This window comes from Artemia sp. Qi Xiang Cuo, chromosome 9 (genome assembly GCF_049724085.1).
Source record: "Artemia sp. Qi Xiang Cuo chromosome 9, ASM4972408v1, whole genome shotgun sequence".
Classification (NCBI taxonomy): Eukaryota; Metazoa; Arthropoda; class Branchiopoda; order Anostraca; family Artemiidae; genus Artemia; species Artemia sp. Qi Xiang Cuo.
This window is the reverse complement of record NC_142802.1, coordinates 26,992,078-27,013,785: the sequence shown is the minus strand read 5'-3', so window position 1 is coordinate 27,013,785 and position 21,708 is coordinate 26,992,078. Positions and strand designations below refer to the sequence as shown.

At 36.4% G+C, this 21,708-nt stretch overlaps 1 protein-coding gene across 1 annotated transcript in view; it reads left to right on the top strand.

Moving 5' to 3' along the window:
* The first annotated feature begins 519 nt into the window (after positions 1-519).
* The window catches only part of LOC148948508 (glutamate--cysteine ligase-like), a 76,568-nt gene continuing 55,379 nt past the window's right edge, over positions 520-21,708 (top strand). The window contains exons 1-3 of the mRNA XM_089094950.1: positions 520-528; positions 1,227-1,370; positions 2,071-2,180. Coding sequence (XP_088951076.1) covers positions 520-528; positions 1,227-1,370; positions 2,071-2,180 — 263 coding nt within the window. The remainder of the gene's footprint in view (positions 529-1,226; positions 1,371-2,070; positions 2,181-21,708) is intronic.

The following is a 21,708-nucleotide window of genomic DNA, read 5'->3' as shown; positions in this document are numbered from 1 at the left end:
TTAAGGCATACAGCTGGAAAAAAACAAACTTTTCCCTGTCTACTACATCTACTTCTCCATATACTATTCTGAAACTCAGAGAGGAAAGAAAATAACAAAATGAAAAATAAAATAAAAAAAGGTGAAAAAACGAGGATTTTGTCAGCCGGTGGCGAACCATGAAGAAGGAGAAATAAGCAAATATTTCGACAAGGACCTCCGCCAAGTCGTCCTCAGTGCTAAACAAAAAACTTTTTTTGGATTTTATTTTTCATTTTGTTATTTTATTTCCTCTCTGAGTTTCATTTGTCATGTAGAGCTAGTGTGGTCTAAGAATGTATTTATATACTATTCTATTTGTAGAGGGTTTTCTGTATGCACAAAAATATTTAAAATTATCTAGGCAAACACACGAACCTTTCTAAGTTTCTCCTTACCCTAATATATCCCACTCTCATCAGTTCATTTACTTCAGTGTCACTATTGCCTTGCACATTCCGAAAGTACGCCTTAATCCTTTGAGGTTCACGGCCCTCTATCATGCTCCCTGTACTCATCTTCCCTTACCGAAAAACAACTTTACTACCGTACCGGGTCTCTCAATTCTTTGAATCTGTTTTACTCTATTATGTATTACCACTAGGGATCCCTTGATGGAACCCAGTACTAGGCTGCTGATATATATTATTTGGACACCTCTGGGGCATATATTCCTCAGGTGTGAATAAGACCAGGGGTAAATCTTGTGTTTAATGCTACTTTTTAGCAAAAAATAACATTGATCTTTTTTGCGTCGTTGCCTGAAATAGATAAAAAAAATATTTATCAAGTTCCTCGTTTTTTCTTATGAGCAAAATTAACACAAAACCAAAGCTTTTTTTGCTGGGCTCAGGGGGCTCAAAATTATTCCTTCGCAGTCTAAGCAAAATATATCTATAAAAATAGGTCAAATAAACTGATTCATCATCATTCTATATATGTTTGATGCATCATGGAAAAGTACAAAACTTTACTGAAAACGCAAAATCCACAAAAAAATAACGGCTAATTTACTTCCCAGGCCTTCCTACAAGTACCTATATCTTTGGCAAGCATAACTTTTCCATGCCCCCTGGGTGTTAATATGGTCAGAACTGTTATTTCATGCTTGAAAGCTCTGTGTTCAATGCCTAGCTATCTATTGGTTATTTGTAACTTCGTTCTTTTATTACTGAATTAACGATTGATTGACAGAAAATTAATTTCAGGAGTTAGCCGAAGGGAGTCCATTGTCATGGCAAGAAACAAAGCAAAAAGCGTCTCATGTGCGTAAACATGGACTTAAACAATTTATCAACATTTACCATAAGACGAAAGACACACGAAGTCCTGTTTTAAAATGGGGAGACGAGGTAAGAGCAGAACCGCATTTGAAAAAAAAAATACTTTTTAAAGCAGAGGGGATGTAGGTTTAAGGCATTCAATCACTCTCCCCTGAAACACAAAAAATTATAGAATAGACACACATAGGACAAAAAGTGCATACATAAAATATGCACTGTTTAATGAAGAATTATGACTAAAAAGGTATCTGTTTACCGACCTCGCCGTCAAATTAGGGAAGTATTTACGGAAGTTGGATCTCGAATTTATTCGAAGAAGGGGAGGCTATCGAAAAGCTAAGTTTAAAGAGTATTCGTTTTTTAACTACTATTGCATGAATTTTTGGCCATTACGCAAATGACCTAAACAGCAAAAATGTTATTATTGAAGTAAACTTGAAGGGGCGGGGGGGGGGTCATTCTCATAATACTTAGTTGACACCTTACGGGGGGTGTAGAAAGAGGGTACTCTATTTAAATTTGATATACGAAGTATAAGGGTTTTTTTCACATTGTAGGTAGCCCTTAATGCTTCTTTTAAGTCCTCGTCTTTCTTATAAAGTTTGAAAGTCCCTAAACTTAAACCTTTTTGGTTTAGCTTTATTCAGATACTACCTACTTAAAATAAATTATTATCCATAAAATTCCACTACTGTAGTATTTGTAAGTAAACTTATGCCATATCTGATTATATTAACTTGTATAAGAAATATTTCACTTTTTATTCTAGATAGAATACATGATAATAGCACTGGATCAGTCGGCGAAAACTGCTCATGTTTCCCTACGAAGCAACGAGATATTGGAAAGTCTCCAACGAGAAGAAATAGAAAATCCAGAGTACGTTCTATCGACAGTTTTCGTGACAGCTATTTCTTACTTATAGTTTGTTACTACTAGTTGTTTGACCCCAGGTTCTCTTAAATGTAAAATAATTTAATTTGTAAGACAATGCTTGGAGAATAACGTTCATCCCAGAAAAAATGTGTCCCCTAAATATTTATTAGGAGGGGGGTGGAATATAAAAAATTCTTCACAGAATCATAATTTCCAATTCTCTGAACGAATCTGTGATATAGGAATCCTCTCCATGGACTCCAGTAGGGTGTGACGCCCCAGGGAAAAAGAAAACATTAAACATTGTATATAAATAGGAAAAAAAAATATTACCATTTAAACTCACTGAGAACAAAGATCCTGGTAGCACTTGAGTTATGGACTACCTTCCGCTGTGTTAACATCTAATTGGTGTTTTCACTCTTGGTATTTGCCAGTCGAAATTCCCCATGTGTAACTTGAACTTTTACTGACCATGCATGTCCTTGGACTTTCCTATGTGATATTAGAGACCTTGGTTCCTGTTAATTGGATTATAGGATTTCTATTATAGTCTTGAACAGTGAAAGAAATCAGATGTGAGATTTTTAGATCCAAATAGCTCATGCCTGACACAAGGGAACCTCCTGAAAAAGATATCGATGTCTAACCTTTCCTGCCCTCAAAATTAAATTTAACCAGACCCCCCCCCCCCCAACTCCTATGTCTCAATCAACCACATATTTTAGGGGATACATGCCCTAAACATCCTTCAAGCTAAAAGTACCGGTGAAACCCCTGGCAAAAAAAATTATACAATTAGATCACCCCCTGAACAACCCCAACCAGATATTAGATCACTCCCTGATGATTCCCCACCAATTGAATCCCTACCTAGCTCTTTAGATCAGCCAAACTATTACATTGTGACCATCAAGAAAACCAATGATCAACCCTTTATTAGAGACCGGTTAATGGATATTAGGAAGCCTATATTTCTACTAGCTAACTCAACTTTTGAAGTAGTCTTTCTGAAAGACGGTTTGATATATCTTTATTTTACCTCTCACAAGGCCACGGATTAAGTCCTTTCAAGGTCAAGGGAACTAATCGTTGAGGGTTCCAAAATCTTTGCCACTTCAAAAGAGGTAGAAAAGTCGTAAAAATACATGGTTTATGGTGTTGACACCGCTATACAAATAGAGGAATTTACAGCTGAACTAAGGGATTCTTCGGGTCATCCCGTCCAACGAACAACTACCACAAGACTGAGCTTGAAAAATGATGGGAATCTTATACCCAGTCGCTCAGTGCTCATTGTATGCAAAAAATTGTTGCAAAGATAAAATTTTTTTGTATGGCATGGCCCTTCGCAATAAGTCCTATAAACCAAAGCCCCCTACAATGCACAATTTGCCTAGCCCTTAGTCATAGCAAAAAAAAACTGTAAAAAGTCACTATAATCATGTCGAAAATGTGGTAATCCTAGCCACGTAACAGAAAATTGCATCGAGAAAGACACCTTTTGTAAAAATAGTAATAAAAATATGCACACGGCACTTGAGAAGCAACTTTGTCCAGCCTATCACAAGAGAGCCGAGAACCTCTTAACCTCTGTGAAATTGAACTTACCCTACTCCGTCGTAGCTGCTAGTAGTAAGAGGGGTAAAGTTTCCAAATATACAAGACCTGTCAGACCCCTTTCTGCAGCTACACCCATTCCTGGGCAAATCAGAGATGTTTCTAAGCCTATTAGATTTCAGGAATACATAAACTAGATCTAAAAATCGATAAAATAACGGGACTTAGAATGCGATATGACAGAAATTCTTACATAATGGCACTTAGAATGCGTTACTAAGCCAAGGGGAAGGAACTTTGACCTACTTTTGAGAGGGTGTTAGGATTCAAGTGACAAATTGCAGATTATTTCTTGCAAGGAATTTTGACATGAGATTTTTACGTGCACATAGAATTGGAAATAATTATTTTTAAAAGAAAAAAGGGTTGGAATATTAATTGTTTTATCAACTATGGGATAAATCTCAGGGAATGGTAAGTCCATTAAGGCACATATTATTTTTTATTTTTGAGGGATTTTTGATTTAAATTTCCGAATATATTTAACGTGAGAATTTCAAATGTATAAGTGTGCTCGGTATAATACACAAGTACCAAACGAGGAATATGGTCAATATATATTTAAAGAGAGGGTAAGGCTTGAAGCTTAATTGATATTTGCATATCAACTAAGCTATGTATGAGTGAATAGTGGTTCCATTAAGAGATATAAATTATTTTTTAATTTGGAGGGATGTTTTGATTTAAATTTTCTAATATATTTAACGTGGGAATTTTAAATGTATAAATGTGATTGGTATAATACACAAGTACTAAACGAGGAGTATGTTCAATATTATAGGCAGCGCGCTAGCACTGCCTAAGTAAAGAACAATGTGGGCACAATGTGTTTCGTTTTTTTTTCTCTCCATATCCGGGCACTTCGTATCGAAGGAGTTGTCGTAGAAATTTCGAAAAGGGCTCATTCGATTGGAAATTGGAGTGGCTAGTGCCCTTTTTAACAGTCAAAAGTAATTGGAGGGCAACTAGCCCCCCCACGCCCATCATTCCCCCAAATACACCCAATCAAAATTTTGATATAGCCATTTTGTTCAACGTAGTTGATTTCCAGATAGAAAATATGTTTTTGAGGAGGACACTCCCCCACAACAATCAGGGCAAGGGTTTTAAGTTATGCCCTGGGGGCATATAAGGTATTTATAGAAGGCGTTATCGTAGAAACTTTAACACAGGCTCATTTGATTGGAAATTCAAAGGGCTAGTACCCTTGTAATAGTCGAAAGTGATTGGAGGGCAACTAGCCCCCACGCCCATCATTTCCCCAAACACATCCAATCAAAATTTTGAGATAACCATTTTGTTCAGCCTAGTTGATTTCCAGATAGAAAATACGTTTTTGAGGAGGACACTCCCCCAAAGCCCTCAAGGCAAGGGTATTAAGTTATGACCTGGGGGCATATAAGGTTTTTAAAGAAGGTGTTGTCGTGGAAACTTCAAAAAAGCTCATTCGACTGGAAATTCAAATGGCTAGTGCCCTTTTAAATTGTCAAAAGTGATTGGAGGGCAACTAGCCCCCCCCCCCACCCATCATTCCCCCGAACACATCATAAAATTTTTGAGATAGCAATTTTGTTCAGAGTAGTTGATTTTCAGATAGAAAACATATTTTTGAGGAGGACACTCCCCCACAACCTTCAGAGCAAGGATTATAAGTTATGCCCTGGGGGCAAATAAGGTTTTTATTGAAATCTTTGCCGTAGAAACTTGAAAAAGGGCTCATTCAATTTGAAATTCAAAGGGCTTATACCCTTTTAAATTGTCGAAAGTGATTTGAGGGCAACTAACCCCCCTCTCACGCCCACCTTTTCCCCAAACACATCCAATCAAAATTTTTAGATAGCCATTTTATTCAACGTAGTTGAATAAACCCTTGTCGTAGAAACTTAAAAAAAAGCTCATTCGATTGGAAATTCAGAGGGCTAGTACCCTTTTTAATAGTCGAAAGTGATTGGAGGGCAACTAGCCCCCCACGCCCATCATTCCCCCAAACACATCCAATCAAAATTTTTAGATAGTCATTTTGTTCAACGTACTTGATTTCCAGATGGAAAATATGTTTTTGAGGAGGACACTCCCCCACAACCCTCAGGGCAAGCGTTTTAAGTTGTGCTCTGGGGTCATATAAGGTTTTTATAGAAGGCGTTGTCGTAGAAACTGCAAAATATGCTCATTCGATTGGAAATTCAAAGAGCTAGTGCCCTTTTTAATAGTCGAAAGTGATTGGAAGGGAACTAGCCCCCCCTCCACGCCCATCATTTCCCCAAACATACCCCAAACAAAATTTTGAGATAGCCATTTTGTTCAGCGTAGTTGATTTACAGATAGAAAATACGTTTTTGAGGACGACACTCCCCCACAGCCTTCAGGGCAAGGGTATTAAGCTATGCCCTGGGGGCATATAAGGTTTTTAAAGAAGGCGTTGCCGTGGAAACTTCAAAAAAGCTCATTCAACTGGAAATTCAAAGGGCTAGTGCCCTTTTTAATAGTCAAAAGTGATTGGAGGGCAACTAGCCCCCCCCCCCCCCCACCCAGCATTCCCCCGAACACATCCAATAAAATTTTTGAGATAGCAATTTTGTTCAGAGTAGTTGATTTTCAGATAGAAAACATTTTTGAGGAGGACACTCCCCCACAACCTTCAGAGCAAGGATTATAAGTTATGCCCTGGGGGCAAATAAGGTTTTTATTGAAATATCTGCCGTAGAAACTTGAAAAAGGGCTCATTCAATTTGAAATTCAAAGGGCTTATACCCTTTAAAATTGTCGAAAGTGATTTGAGGGCAACTAACCCCCCTCTCACGCCCACCTTTTCCCCAAACACATCCAATCAAAATTTTTAGATAGCCCTTTTATTCAACATAGTTGAATAAACCCTTGTTGCAGAAACTTCAAAAAAGCTCATTCGATTGGAAATTCAGAGGGCTAGTGCCCTTTTTAATAGTCGAAAGTGATTGGAGGGCAACTAGCCCCCCACGCCCATCATTCCCCCAAACATCTCCAATCAAAATTTTTTAGATAGCCATTTTGTTCAGCGTACTTGATTTCCAGATAGAAAATATGTTTTTGAGGAGGACACTCCCCCACAACCCTCAGGGCAAGGGTTTTAAGTTGTGCCCTGGGGCATATAAGGTTTTTATAGAAGGCGTTGTCGTAGAAACTGCAAAAAATGCTCATTCGATTGGAAATTCAAAGAGCTAGTGCCCTTTTTAATAGTCGAAAGTGATTGGATGGGAACTAGCCCCCCCTCCACGCCCATCATTTCCCCAAACATACCCCAAACAAAATTTTGAGATAGCCATTTTGTTCAGAGTAGTTGATTTACAGATAGAAAATACGTTTTTGAGGAGGACACTCCCCCACAGCCCTCAGGGCAAGGGTATTAAGCTATGCCCTGGGGGCATATAAGGTTTTTAAAGAAGGCGTTGTCGTGGAAACTTCAAAAAAGCTCATTCAACTGGAAATTCACAGGGCTCGTGCCCTTTTTAATAGTCGAAAGTGATTAGAGGGCAACTAGCCCCCCCCCCACCCCAGTTGATTTCCAGATAGAAAACATGTTTTTTAGGAGGACACTCCCCCACAACCTTCAGAGCAAGGATTATAAGTTATGCCCTGGGGGGATATAAGGTTTTTATTGAGATCTTTGTCGTAGAAACTTGAAAAAGGGCTCATTCGATTTGAAATTCAAAGGGCTAGTACCCTTTAGAATTGTCGAAAGTGATTTGAGGGCAACTAACCCCCCTCTCACGCCCACCTTTTCCCCAAACACATCCAATCAAAATTTTTAGATAGCCCTTCTATTCAACGTTGTTGAATAAACCCTTGTTGCAGAAACTTCAATAAAACCTCATTCGATTGGAAATTCAAAGGGTTAGTGCCCTTTTTAATAGTTAAAAGTTATTGGAGGGCAATTACCCCCACCCCACACCCATCATTCCCTCAAATACATCCAATTAAAATTTTGAGACAGCCATTTTGTTCAAGGTAGTTGATTTCCAGATAGAAAATATACTTTGAAGAGGACACTCCTCCACAACCCTCAGGGCAAGGATTATAAGTTATTCCCTGGGGCATATAAGGTTTTTATTGAAATATTTATCGTAGAAACTTGAAAAGGGCTCATTCAATTTGAAATTCAAAGGGCTAGTACCACTCACGCCCACTTTTTCCCCAAACACATCCAAGCAAAATTTTTAGATAACCATTTTATTCAACGTAGTTGAAAGTTTTGGAAATTAGGTCTTTAAGGGTGACAACCCTTCCTCCCACAGCCCTCAGGGCAAGGGTTGTAAGTTATGACCTGGGGGCATATAAAGTTTTTATTGAAAGCGTCGTAGAAACTTCAAAAGGGCTCATTCAATTGGAAATTGAAAGTGTTAGTGCCTTTTTTATAGTTGAAAGTGATTGGATAGTAACTAATGCCCCTCTCACGCCCACCCTCAGGGCAAGGGTTTTTTAAGAGTTTCTTATAGAATCAAGGGTTTTATTGGGCAAGGGGCATATAAGGTTTTTATAGAAGGCATTGTCGTAGAAACTTCAAAAGGGGCTCATTCTATTGGAAATTCAAAGAGCTAGTGCCCTTTTTAATAGTCGAAAGTGATAGGAGGGCAACTAGCCCCCCCACGTCCATCATTCCCCCCAATACATCCAATCAACATTTTTAGATAGCCATATTATTCAACGTAGGTGAAAGTTTTGGAAATTAAGTCTTTAAGTATGAAAACCCCTGCCCCCACAGCCCTCAGGACAATGGTGGTAAGTTATGCCCTGGGGGCATATAAAGTTTTTATTGAAAGCCTTGCCGCAGAAATTTCAAAAGGGCTCATTCAATTAAAAATTGAAAGGGCTAGTGCCTTTTTTAATAGTTGAAAGTGATTGGATAGCGACTAACACCCCTCTCATGGCCACAACACATTGAATTAAAATTTTGAGATATCCATTTTGTTCAACGTAGTTTAAGGATGATAACTCCCTCAGAGCCCTCAGTGCAAGGCTTGTAAGTTTTGCCCTGGGGGCATATAAAGGTTTTATTGAAAGCGCTGTCGTAGAAATTTCAAAAGAGCTCATTCAATTGGAAATTGAAAGGGCTAGTGTCTTTTAATAGTTGAAAGTGATTGGATAGCGACTAACGCCCCTCCCACGCCCACCATTTTCCCAAACACATCCAATCAAAATTTTGAGATATTCATTTTGTTCAACGTAGTTGAAAGGTCTAGAAATTAGGTCTTCTAGGATGATAACCCCCTCAGAGCCCTCAGTACAAAGGTTGTCAGTTATGCCCTAGGGGCATATAAGGTTTATATAGAAAGTTGTTGTATATGATTTATAGAATAGATTTTAGTCTTCCTCACGTCCAGTTTTTATTTACAAGATATTCAACCTATTAACGAAATGGCAGTGGCATTTCAGAATCCTTGCAGAATAGTTGAAATATCTAAGAGCTATGTTTTTCTAACAGAATTAATAATCAAAATTAATATTATTTATATTCCTCGAAAATTACTGTGTACGAAACTTCGAATACCGTATTACTGTATTCATCATTTATCTTTGAATATTAGTGCGTCGAAAAAAGCTCCTTCAGGCAAATTTCAGAAGTATATTAGAACTATGGGATGTGGCTATAGTTATGGCGAATGAAAATCAACTGATCCACTCTCTGTGGACTGAGGCCATTTCTTTTCTAAGTCACCATCATAGTCACTATCAGGCCTACCACCAAAAATAGTCTTTCTGTGGTCACACTGGTCGGAGGAATAGACAATGGCTTCCTGGCAAATGCGGTGACGTAGGAAATTTTATCGCGATTTTGTCTTCGGAACAGAAGAACGTTGCCGTCACCGCCGTCTTTGGTTTCTTCCTATGTCTTTAAAAGGATGAAGTATAGTGCAACTTGGTTTCTGATTGGTACCAGCTTTTCCCAACTCGCTTCTTTTTTTTAGACAACCTCCTTGTTCTCTTTTTCAGCCTTCCTTTTTTTGGCAATGTTTCTTCAAACTAAAAAAAAACTCAAAGAAAATCATTTTTTCACACGACCTCTTTTCCACACCACCCAGGAGGTAGAGGTCAAGGCGCGTTTTTCTTATAGAGGTATCGCCATTAGCCACTAATCCTCTGATTAATTTTCGTTAAAAACAATTATTGAAAATTTTAAAAATTGTTTTTAATGATTAATTAAATAAAACAAGTTCTTACTAAGCCAAATTTAATGAATGTATATATTTTTTTAATATTTAGTATTGTCCACTAAGCCGCCTTTAGAGCCCGTGGTTTGCATTTATAAAAATCACATATATTGTGTATTATATTTTAAAAAAACCTCTTTTACATACCATCCAAGAGGTAGAGATCTAGGTACATTTTATTTAGAGGTTTCGGCAGTTTCTTTTACTCGTTAAGATTAGTTAAAAATTACTTGTAAATAGTGCAAGCAAGTGAGAAAATAGTAGCCAACTTACTAGTTGTCTCCTATAGCCACTAATCCTCTCTTTGATTTTTATTGATTAAATTTACTCAAATTTAATATATATACATTTTGAAAAAGTATTGAGTATCTTCCGCTAAGTTTCCCAGAGCCCAAGTTTTCCCATATGAAGTAACTTTAAGAGGTAAGATTATTTTCTAAATAGCTTAAATAAAACACTTTAGAATCAGTGTAATTTTAATAAGACATTCCAGTTTTCGAACTTTTTTAGATATTTTAAATGGCGGATCCGTAATATAGACCAAAATATTTTGAGCTTTATAGCAGTAAGATTTTTAAATATATATTAAAAGTCCTGTTCACTAAAAAAGCATTGGGTATCATCCATGGGCGCCCATATGGGGGGCAAAGAGGGGCTGCAACCCCACCCCCCTGGCTGAATGATGCTGCCTTATATTTTATATTTTCGTTTTGAGATTTCTATTATACAGCATTGGAAGTTACGATTAGACCAGGTAAGCCCCCCCCTCTTGAAATTCAGTTTACGGGCGCTCATGGTTATCGTCCACTAAGCATACATCAAAACCTCATTTAGCAGTAATAAAAATTATCATTGTTAGCAGCAATTCTTATTAATATTTGTATCCTAAACGTTGTAGTTGATTTACCTTGAAAGGTATACAGATAAGTTTGTCATGTCTATAATACTGACTACTTGATTTTCATTGATGATTGATGGGATTGCATGGTTGTGTTCTTACAAAATACAAAATAATTCTTAAAAATCAGGAAAGGCTTTTAAAACATATAAAATACTTCTTTAAAAACACAAATGTTTTTACAATAGTGTTCATACAAAATAATTATTGTAAAAATACATCCACTAAGGCTACAACTTCTTTTTTAAGAAAATGAAAATGTATTTTTAAAAAGGCTTCTTTTTGATACCGAACGCACTATTTCACCCTCAGATTATATTGTGCAAAATACACAATAAAACATTCACTTATAATTCAAGACAAAATACATAATTTGATTTGCTTGTGGAAAGTGCAAGTACTCGAGATGCCTGTTCCTTGCAGTTTAAAGCCTGATGGCCGGCTGGTACCGAGACGGCTGTTCCTGCTTGCTCTAGATCTCTTCTGCACAAGTTTAAAATGAACGTAATAAACACAAAGTATATGCACAAAATACAAAATAGTTAATACGAAATACAAAATAGTTAATACAAAATACAAAATAGTTTTTGCAAAACAAACAAAAATTCATATAAATACAAATAGTACTTACAAAAGTAGATCCAGCTCTTACGAAATCATAGGCAGCGCGCCAGCGCTGCCTAAGTAAAGAACGATGTGGCCACAATGTGTTTTTTTTTCTTCAATAGGCACTTCGTATCGAAGAAGTTGTCGTAGAAACTTCAAAAAGGGCTCATTCGATTGGAAATTAGGGTGGCTAGTACCCTTTTTAATATTCGAAAGTGATTGGAGCGCAGCTAGCCCCCCCCCACGCCCGTCATTCCCCCAAACACATCCAATCAAAATTTAGAGATAGTCATTTTTTTCAGCTTGGTTGATTTCCAGATAGAAAATATCTTTTTGAGGAGGACAATCCCCCACAACCCTCGGGGTAAGGGTTTTAAGTTATGACCTGAGGGCATATAAGAACAATGTTGGCACAATGTACCATATATTATTTTTTTACTTTAGAGCAGGGCACTCCATATGGAAGGGGTCGTCGTAGAGACTTCAATAGGGGCTCATTCAATTGTAAATCGAGAGTTCTAGGGCCCTTTTTAACATTCGAAAGTGACTGGAGGGCAACTAGCCCCCCTCCCACGCCCATTAATCCCCCAAACACATCCAATCAAAATTTCGAGATAGCAATTTCGTTCAGCGTAGTTGATTTCCAGATAGAAAATATGTTTTTGAGGACGACACTCCCCCACAACCCTCAGGGTAAGGGTTTTAAGTTACGCCCTGGGGGCATATAAGGTTTTTATAGAAGGCGTTGTCGTAGAAACTTCAAAACAGGCTCTTTCAATTGGAAATTGGAAGGGCTAGTACCCTTTTTAATAGTTGACAGAGATTGGAGGGCAACTAGCTCCCCCACGCCCATCATTCCCCTAAACACATCCAATAAAAATTTTGAAATAGCCATTTTGTTCATCGTAGTTGATTTCCAGATAGAAAATATATTTTTGAGGACACTCCCCCACAACCCTCAGGGCAAGGGTTTTAAGTTATTCCCTGGGGGCAAATAAGGTTTTTAGAACATAATGGGCAAATTTGTTCAGCATAGTCGATTTCCAGATAGAAAATATGTTTTTGAGGAGGACACTCCCCCACAACCCTCAGGGCAAGGGTTTTAAGTTATGTCCTATGGGCATATAGGGTTTTGTAGAAGGTGGTGTCGTAGAAACTTCAAAAAAGGTTCATTCTATTGGAAATTCAAAGGGCTAGTGCCCTTTTTAATAGTCGAAAGTGATTGGAGGGCAACTAGCCCCATCCCGCGCCCATCATTCCCCCAAACACATCCACATAAAATTTTGAGAAAGCCATTTTGTTCAGCGTAGTTGATTTCCAGATAGAAAATATATTTTGGAGAAGGACACTCCCCCACAACCCTCAGGGCAAGGGTTTTAAGTTTTGCCCTGGGGGAATATGAGGTTTTTATAGAAGGCGTTGTCGAAGAAACTTCAAAAAAGTCTCATTCGATTGGAAATACTCCCCACCCATCATTTCCCAAAACACATCCAATCAAAATTTTTTGATAGCCATTTTGTTCAGCGTAGTTGATTTCCAGACAGAAAATATGTTTTTGAGGGGGACACTCCCCCACAACCCTCAGGGCAAGGGTTTTAAGTTATTCCCTTTGGGCATATAAGGTTTTATAGAAGGTGTTGCCGTAGAAACTTCAAAAAAGGTTCATTCGATTGGAAATTCAAAGGGCTAGTGCTCTTTTTAATAGTCGAAAGTGATTGGAGGCCAACTAGCCCCACCCACGCCCATCATTCCCCCAAACACATCCACATGAAATTTTGACTCAGCTATTTTGTTCAGCGTAGTTGATTTCAAAATAGAAAATATTTTTTTGAGAAGGACACTCCCCTACAACCCTCAGGGCAAGGGTTTTAAGTTGTGCCCTTGGGGCATATAAGGTTTTTATATAAGGCGTTATTGTAGAAACTTCAAAAAAGGCTCATTCGATTGAAAATTCAAAGGGCTAGTGCCCTTATTAATATTCGAAAGTGATTGAAGGGTAACAAGCGCCCCCCCCCCCCTACTCCTATCATTCCCCCAAACACATCCAATCGACATTTTGAGAAAGTCATTTTGCTCAGCGTATTTGATTTCCAGATAGAAAATATGTTTTGAGGAGGACAATCCACCAAAACCCTCAGTGCAAAGGTTTTAAGTTTTGCCCTGGGGGCATGTAAGGTTTTTATAGAAGGCGTTGTCGTTGTCGATTTTTATAGAAGGCGTTTGAGAAAATTCAGAAGAGAGCTTGAACTTTTCTTCACTTTATTAAGAAAACTCAGAATTAAAGTGGAACTTTTTATCTTCAGAAGAGAACTTGAACAGTTTTGCACTTCGATGAGGAAACTCAGAATTAAAGTGGAACTTTTTATCTTCATGGCGAATATTCATAATTAAAGTATAACATTTTTCTATATTCTATGAAAAATGCGGAACGGAACTTTAAATTTTTTCTTCTCTTTGAGAAAAATCAGAACTGAAGTGGAGTGGAAACTTTATAATTTCTTTGGAAAAAATTAGAATTGATATGTAACTGATTTCGTTTCATTGAGAAAATTCAGAAGAGAACTTGAACTTTTCTTCACATCGTTGAGAAAACTTAGAACGAAAGTGGAACTTTTTATCTTCATGGAGAATATTCACATTCACAATCAAAGTATGACTTTTTCTATCTTCTACGGAAATATTTAGAATAGAACTTCAATTTTTTTTGTGTCGTTGAGAAAATTACGAACTGAAGTGGAACCTTTTTTTCTTTAGTTTAAATTAAAATTGAACTGTAACTTTTTTCTTTTCATTGAAAAAATTCAGAAGAGGGCTTGGAACTTTTTCACTTCGTTGAGAAAACTCAGAATTAAAGTGGAACTTTTTATCTTCATGGAGAATATTCACAATCAAAGTATAACTTTTTTCTATCTTCTACTGAAAAATTTAGAACAGAACTTTGTTCCTTTTATGTTCCATTTATTCAATGATAGTAATTTCTGTTTTTTTTAGGCTTCACCCATTCATCCATAGAAATAAAGGTTATTTCAAAGCCTATTATAAAATTGTTTCATAATGTTTTCTCGTTATATGATACTTATTCCATTTTGGTGTCATAGATCATTTTTAGGATGATATTCATCATGTAATTATATCAATAAAGATATTTTAATGCATTACTTCGTCTTTGTTTCCATTATTTTTTAGGGTACGATGTCAACTCCAGAGGAAACTCAAAACTTGTTTCCCGTCTTTGCAAAAATTCAGAACTGAAGTGGAACCTTTTTATTTTCTTTTGAAAAAAATTAGTAATGATCTGTAGCTTTTTTTTTCTTTGAGAAAATTCAGAAGGGAGGTTGAACTTTTTCTTCACTTTATTGAGAAAACTCAGAATTAAAGAGGAACTTTTTACCTTCAGAAGAGAACTTGAACATTTTTACACTTCTTTGAGAAAACGCAGAAAGTAGAACTCTTTATCTTCATGGCAAACATTCACAATCAAAGTATAACTATTTCTATCTTCTACTGAAAAATTTAGAACAGAACGTTATGGATGTTCTTATTTCTGAAAACTATAACCCAACTTTATATAAAAAAAATCAAATGTTATTAATAAAATCAGATGTATTTTAAAGTGGGATGTTCCTATTTCTGAAAACTAAACCCCAACTTTATTAAAAAATCTGCAAAAATGTACCCAATTATTAAAATTAGATGTATTTTAAACATGTATTTTCTTATTTCTGAAAATTAAAACCCAACTTTATTAGAAAATCAAATATTATTAATAAAACCAAACATATACCTACGAAAGGTTAGGAAATCTAGCTCAGAAAAGTTCAAAATAGCAAACTAGACATCCCAAATTATGAGTTTCATGCAATACACACCTACGAAAGGTTAAGAAACCTAAATATAATGTATAAAATATTAAAAAAGCTAGATGCATGATCAGTTGGGTCTCGTGAATAGAACCATGAATGGAAGCACTAGTAACCTTGACATTAAAAGATGATGTTGTGAAGTTGATATTTACCCTTCCAAATCAGCTACAAATGACAATTTTTTCTCACTTGGTAGTTTAGCTATCGATGCAAGTAGGAATAGTACCAGAATCTCGACTATGGGTGCCGAACTGGAACAAGTCCATTCTATAATCCACTTTAAAGTATATTTTTTGATAAAAAATCAACAGTTATAATGGGCTTTTCAAGTGATGAATAGGTTATATCGCAGGGGATTAGGATATAAAATATATTCTAAGAATCTCTGGACCTTTTGAGTAATGGGAGTATTAAAAAGTCAACAGATTTTATTTGAAATCATAAAAATACTGCTTTTAAAAAGGAACATTCACAGATCGATTTGAAATTTAGCATAACAACACTATAGGATACTTCCTTGCATGGTTTAACTTAGTATAACGCCTCACATCTCTTCCTTTAAACAGAAGTGAATGTCTATATTTATCTTGTGTTTTTACAAGCATCCTTATCCGTTTTCTTGTAGCACTTGAATCTTCAAAAATGCGCAAGGGGATATTTTCATTATGTATTTTGTTATGACTCACGTTGCTGCCAGGGGGATATTCAACTTTGCCCGTTTTTGCTGTGGGGCTTAATCAACAGCTTCCTAAAATAAAAAATCATTTTTAGTTTTCTCAGTAAGTAGCTCGTAAACTTAGAGACCTAAATTTCAACCTACTTAAACACATAGAGAAAAGAGCGGCAGTCCTAGATGGAGGCTAAACCTAATATATTTTTAATATGATGCTCTCTACCTTAAAGCTGTTTATACTTTTAAAAAAAACTTCCTATTTTAATTAAACAATACGTCTCTTAACTTCTGAAACGAGGTATGGTTCTTAATACATTTCGCATCTTGAATCACATATTTTATATTATTAAATTGATAGCAATGTTCGCGATAATATCTCATAGCCTATTGCATCGAGAGCCAAGAAATTAAAATACGAATCTATCATTTACTATTAACATAATTGAAAAACACTCAGAAACTCAATACATAGCTAAAATCAATTAAAAATGTCGATCTGTAAACTGTTATCACAATAGCAACCTCTTTTATTTAATAAGTTTTAGCGCCTTAAGAAACAAAAAATGTATGCCTTTTCTACTGAAAGTAAAAAACAAGATTAAAACTTAGGGAGTAAATTATTTTGCTCATAAATCCATCTGGTTAAACTCCTAAATCATAAAAGGGGTCAGCGCCCCCCTAAGACGGACTCAACCCATAGAATAATGCAGATAAGATGCATATAAAAACAATTTGTTTCTTAGTTTTCAAGAGATTTTTTATTCCGAATATGAATGGGATATCCCCCCCCCCTTCTCAGTATCAAGCACCTTACGCTAAAGCTCTGAGCACTTTCAAAACTCTCCCCGTGTGTTTTTTAACAATTTTCTTTTAAAATCTATCAGAAAATTTTCTTTACCATAAATAAATCGTTTAAAGCATTATACCTGGAAAAAGGTTCACACCTGCATACCTGAAAAGGCTTAAATCCCTCCCAGTATTAGCTACTCAAGGAAGAATTTGAATAAGTAATAGATAATTGTTACAATTCTAGTATCTGATACATGCATATTTACATATAAGTCTAATATAAGTCAATGCTGACTGAATGGCAGCACAAAATGGTTTTCTTTTTATTATAATACAAGAAAAAATTTACTCAGCAGCATTCGCTTGGAATTCTCCATATCACTATCAGTGCAAATAATTAATCAAAAAACCAAAAAACCTATTTGACTTGCTGAAAGAGCTTTTCAAACTGTACAAAATTGTAATTTGGACCTGTATTTTCAAACAGTTCGTGGTAACGAACTGTAAGTAAGGAGCGACCCGGCTCAATGGTAACTGAAACTCTAAAAAACGGAATTTTGATATCAATAGATACATCAAAAGAATCAGATTTTAATTCTGATTTCAAATATATAAGTTTCATCAAGTTTACCTATCAAAAGTTACGCGCCTGAGAAAAATTTGGCTGATTTTCGAAAAAAAGGGGAAAAGACCCCCTAAAAGTTATAGAACCTTAATGAAAATCACACCATCATATTCAGCGTATTAGAGAACCCTACTGTAGAGGCTTCAAGCTCCTATCTACAAAAATAGGGAATTTTCCATTTTTTGCCAGAAGAAAGATCACGGATGCGTGTTTATTTGCTTTTTTGTTTTTTTCCCCCAGGGGTGATCGTATCGACCTAGTGGTCCTAGAATATCGTGGGAGGGCTCATTGGAACGGAAATAAAAATTCTAGTGCCCTTTTTAAGTGACCAAAAAAAATGGAGGGCAACTAGGCCCCCTCCCACGCTCATTTTTTCCCAAAGTCACCCGATCAGAATCTTGAGATAGCCATTTTGTTCAGCATGGTCGAAAATATTATAACTATGTCTTTTAGGATGACTTAATCCCTCGAAGCCCCCAGGAGGAGGGCTGAAAGTTATGAACTTTACCAAGTGTTAACATCAAAAGCTACGCGCCTGAGAAAATTTGGCTGATTTTCGAAAAAAGGGGGAAAGGCCCACTAAAAGCTATAGAACCTTAATGACAATCACACCATCATATTCCGCGTATCAGAGAACCCTACTGTAGAGGTTCAAGCTCCTATCTACAAAAATGTGGAATTTTGCATTTTTTGCCAGAAGAAAGATCACGGGTGCGTGTTTATTTGTTTTTGGTTTTTTTCCCAAGGGTGATCGTATCGACCCAGTGGTCCTAGAATATCGTGACAGGGCTCATTGGAATGGAAATTAAAAGTTCTAGTGCCCTTTTTAAGTGACCAAAAAAAATGGAGGGCAACTAGGCCCCCTCCGACGCTCATTCTTTCCCCAAAGTCACCTGATCAAAATTTTGAGATAGCCATTTTGTTTAGCATGTTCGAAAATATTATAAGTATGTCTTTTAGGATGACTTAATCCCCCGAAGTTCCCGGGAGGAGGGCTGAAAGTTATGAACTTTACCCAATGTTAACATATAGTATTTGTTATTGGGAAGTATACAGTACAGACGTTTTCAGGGGAGATTTTTCCTGGTAGTGGGGGGGGGGGGTCGGGGGTTATGTAGGAGGATCTTTCCACGAAGGAAGTTTTCATGGGCAAAGTGACATTGCTATGAAGGGGACGCCGGACTTCACAGCATTATTTAAAAAAGATCAGAAATTAAATATAAAAAAAAAAGTTTTTCAACTGCAACAGCAGCAACATCAAAACTTTAAACGAACAGAAAATATTACATATATGATTGGGATCACCCCTTGTCAATACCTCACTTTTTAAGCCAAAGATTTCTTAATACTTTCATAAGAGGTATTTATTCTAATTAGCAGCCTTTGTTATTAAGCGGTCATTTTTAAAGATTTGGAAAAAAATTTGAACTTTAGCTTAAAGAGCAAGGTATTGACTAGGAGGCGAACCCACTAATATATGTATTAAAAATCTATGAATATAGAAGTTCGTTACGTAAGTTAATTCGTAAGTTACGTATATTTATTATTAATAAAAACGTTCGTAAATAAAATGAAACAAGTTTCAAGAAAGCCATTTAACCAAATAAAAGTAAATTAATATGAAAATTTTGTTTTAATTATTCATGTACTGTGAGCCAAGATCAAAACCTGCATTTATGCAAAAACGTTCAAAAATTAAATAAAAAAACAAGTCTTTTTTTATCTGAAAGTAAGGAGCGACATTAAAACTTAAAACGAACAGAAATTATTCCCTGTATGAAAGGGGCTGTCCCCTCCTCAACGCTTCGCTCTTTACGTTAAAGTTTGACTTTCTCACAACTCTATTTTTTAAACAATAAAAAACTTTAGCGTAAAGAGCGAGGCGTTGAGGAGGGGACAGCGCCTTTCATATACGGAATAATTTCTGTTCGTTTTAAGTTTTAAGGTCGCTCCTTACTTTCAGTTAAAAAAAACTTGTTTTTTTTATTTAATATACTCAAAAAATGAATATATTAACCTCTAACCAAGATGGACCGGTTTTTTTCTTTTTTTTCTTTTTTTTGGGATATTGAACTTACCTTAAATGGTGTGCACTTCGTATATATTATAACTGAAATTTGACCGGGTTGACTGTCAAGTGTTGACTGTCGGTTGACGTGTTGACGGGTGTTGATTACACAATCACTCGTAGAATCTATACCATTTTCAGTTTGAGTTTCAAAAATATTAAATGTGATTTTTTTATGTTTTAAGTATGTTTTATGTCACTCTAAGAGATGTAAAAAAATAGAAAAAATATCATTTTTAAAAAAAAGAAAAAAAAGTTAAAAAAAAAACTTCAAAAAAAGTATAAAAAAAATGGGGGGATGGGCCCCAAAAAGTTTTGGGGAGGGGCTCCTTGGAGTTTGGAGGTACGGGACCTTTGGAGGTTGAGGTCCTTGGTGGTTAGGGTCATTGATTATTGCGATCCATGATGCTTCAAACCTATAATCACCTCACTACTTGATTTCTAAGGATTTCTAAGGATTGTTCTGAATTTCTTTATTAGAATGCTTTTCTTGGCATATACATCTCTATTAGTATCAACTTTTTAGTATACTACAATGTTAGAGCATATTTTATATTGACAACACTGTTCAAATGGTACTTCTGTATTATACAGAACACATCCAAGAAGTGAAGCTAGGTCAAGACACAATGTCATCTTGTCATCGTTAATCATTTCCATAGATTTATGCCAATTGAATAACTTTTTTCGCCCATTCAGTTAGTTTACGCGAATATTCTGAAACAATTCTGAGTTTGGCATCCCATTCTTTAATTACCAGTAATGCATTCCTAAGCAAATTGAGTTAGTTTACGCAAATGCTATAACTTTCAACTTAAACAATTCTGAGTGTAGCATCCCATTCTTTAATTAGCAGCGACGCATTCCTAAGCAAACCAGTCTTGACTAAATGCAAATATCCAGAAAATAGGTGTTGCCTCAGAAATCAGTCTGGTTTCATTACACAATCTAGTCCCTGGTTCCAAATATAAAGTGTTTGATCGCTTAAGTCAATGTACCGTTTAAACTGGACACATATCCATGCCTCAGGCGTAGGATTGGTGTTGCCTCAGAAATCCGTCTGGTACGGCATATACCGTCTGCAGTAATAGGTGAATGACCGTGGTAACTCAATGCACCGGTTAAACTGCACACATATCCATGCCTCAGGCGTAAGTTTCGGACATTTATATAAGACACTACTCATATCTCCTTTTGTTTCCGAGCCCATCATGCACATTGCCAACCTATCTTTAACCCACGGAGTTTTCCCTGCTTTACTAAAGTCAGCCATTGTTATTCTAGTTCTTAAAAAGGGTGATCCAACTGAGATAGGTAATTATCTTCCAATCTCAATTCTTCCTGTTATATCCAAAGTGCTGGAGAGAAATATCTTCAGACGTCTGTCTTCCTTTCTGTTCGTCAGTTAGCACTCCGTTTCCTTGATTTTTTCTCATCAATATGGCTTTCGGCCGAAATTTTCAACGTCTCATGCTCTAATTGACACCACACAGTTCATACGTTCACAACTCGACCTTAAAAAACTGTATTGGGCTTAATTTTGCATTTCTCTAAGGCCTTTGACACAGTCGATCATAGCACTTTAATAAGTAAATTAAATAGTTATGGTATTCGTGGTGTTCCCCACTCTCGGTTTGGCTCTTATCTATCTAGAAGGATACACAGTGGGAGCCTAGGTGGAGTATCTTCTCAGCCTTTACCTGGTCGGAGGGGTGTCCCGCAAGGCTCCGTTCTAGTCCCGATTTTATTTCTCCTATATATCAATGATCTTTTAATGGACCTGGGTCCTTCAGTGTATCCTGTACTATTTGCTGATGACAGCAACTTCTTCATCACTGGCACCAATTTAACATCGACAATAACCTCTGCCCAAGTGCATCTGAACAGAGTCCAGGCGTGGTGCCTTACGAATAACATGACCATTAATAGCAAAAGAAGTCAATTAGTATTATTTAGAACCCCCTACAGCAAACACGTATTCCAACTTACTCTTGGTCTCAAGTACTCCTCCGACATCCTCCCACAAGTGGAGGTTGCCAAGTTTCTTGGTGTGTTTATTGACTCATACTTGTCATTCTCTAATCGTATTTCTTACATCACAGCAATAATTTTGAGACAAGTTTCTAAAATTAACCGTATGAATTATTTTCTTCGTCCTGACATCCTAGTTATCTATTATTCCTTTATTTTTCCTTAATTTTCTTATT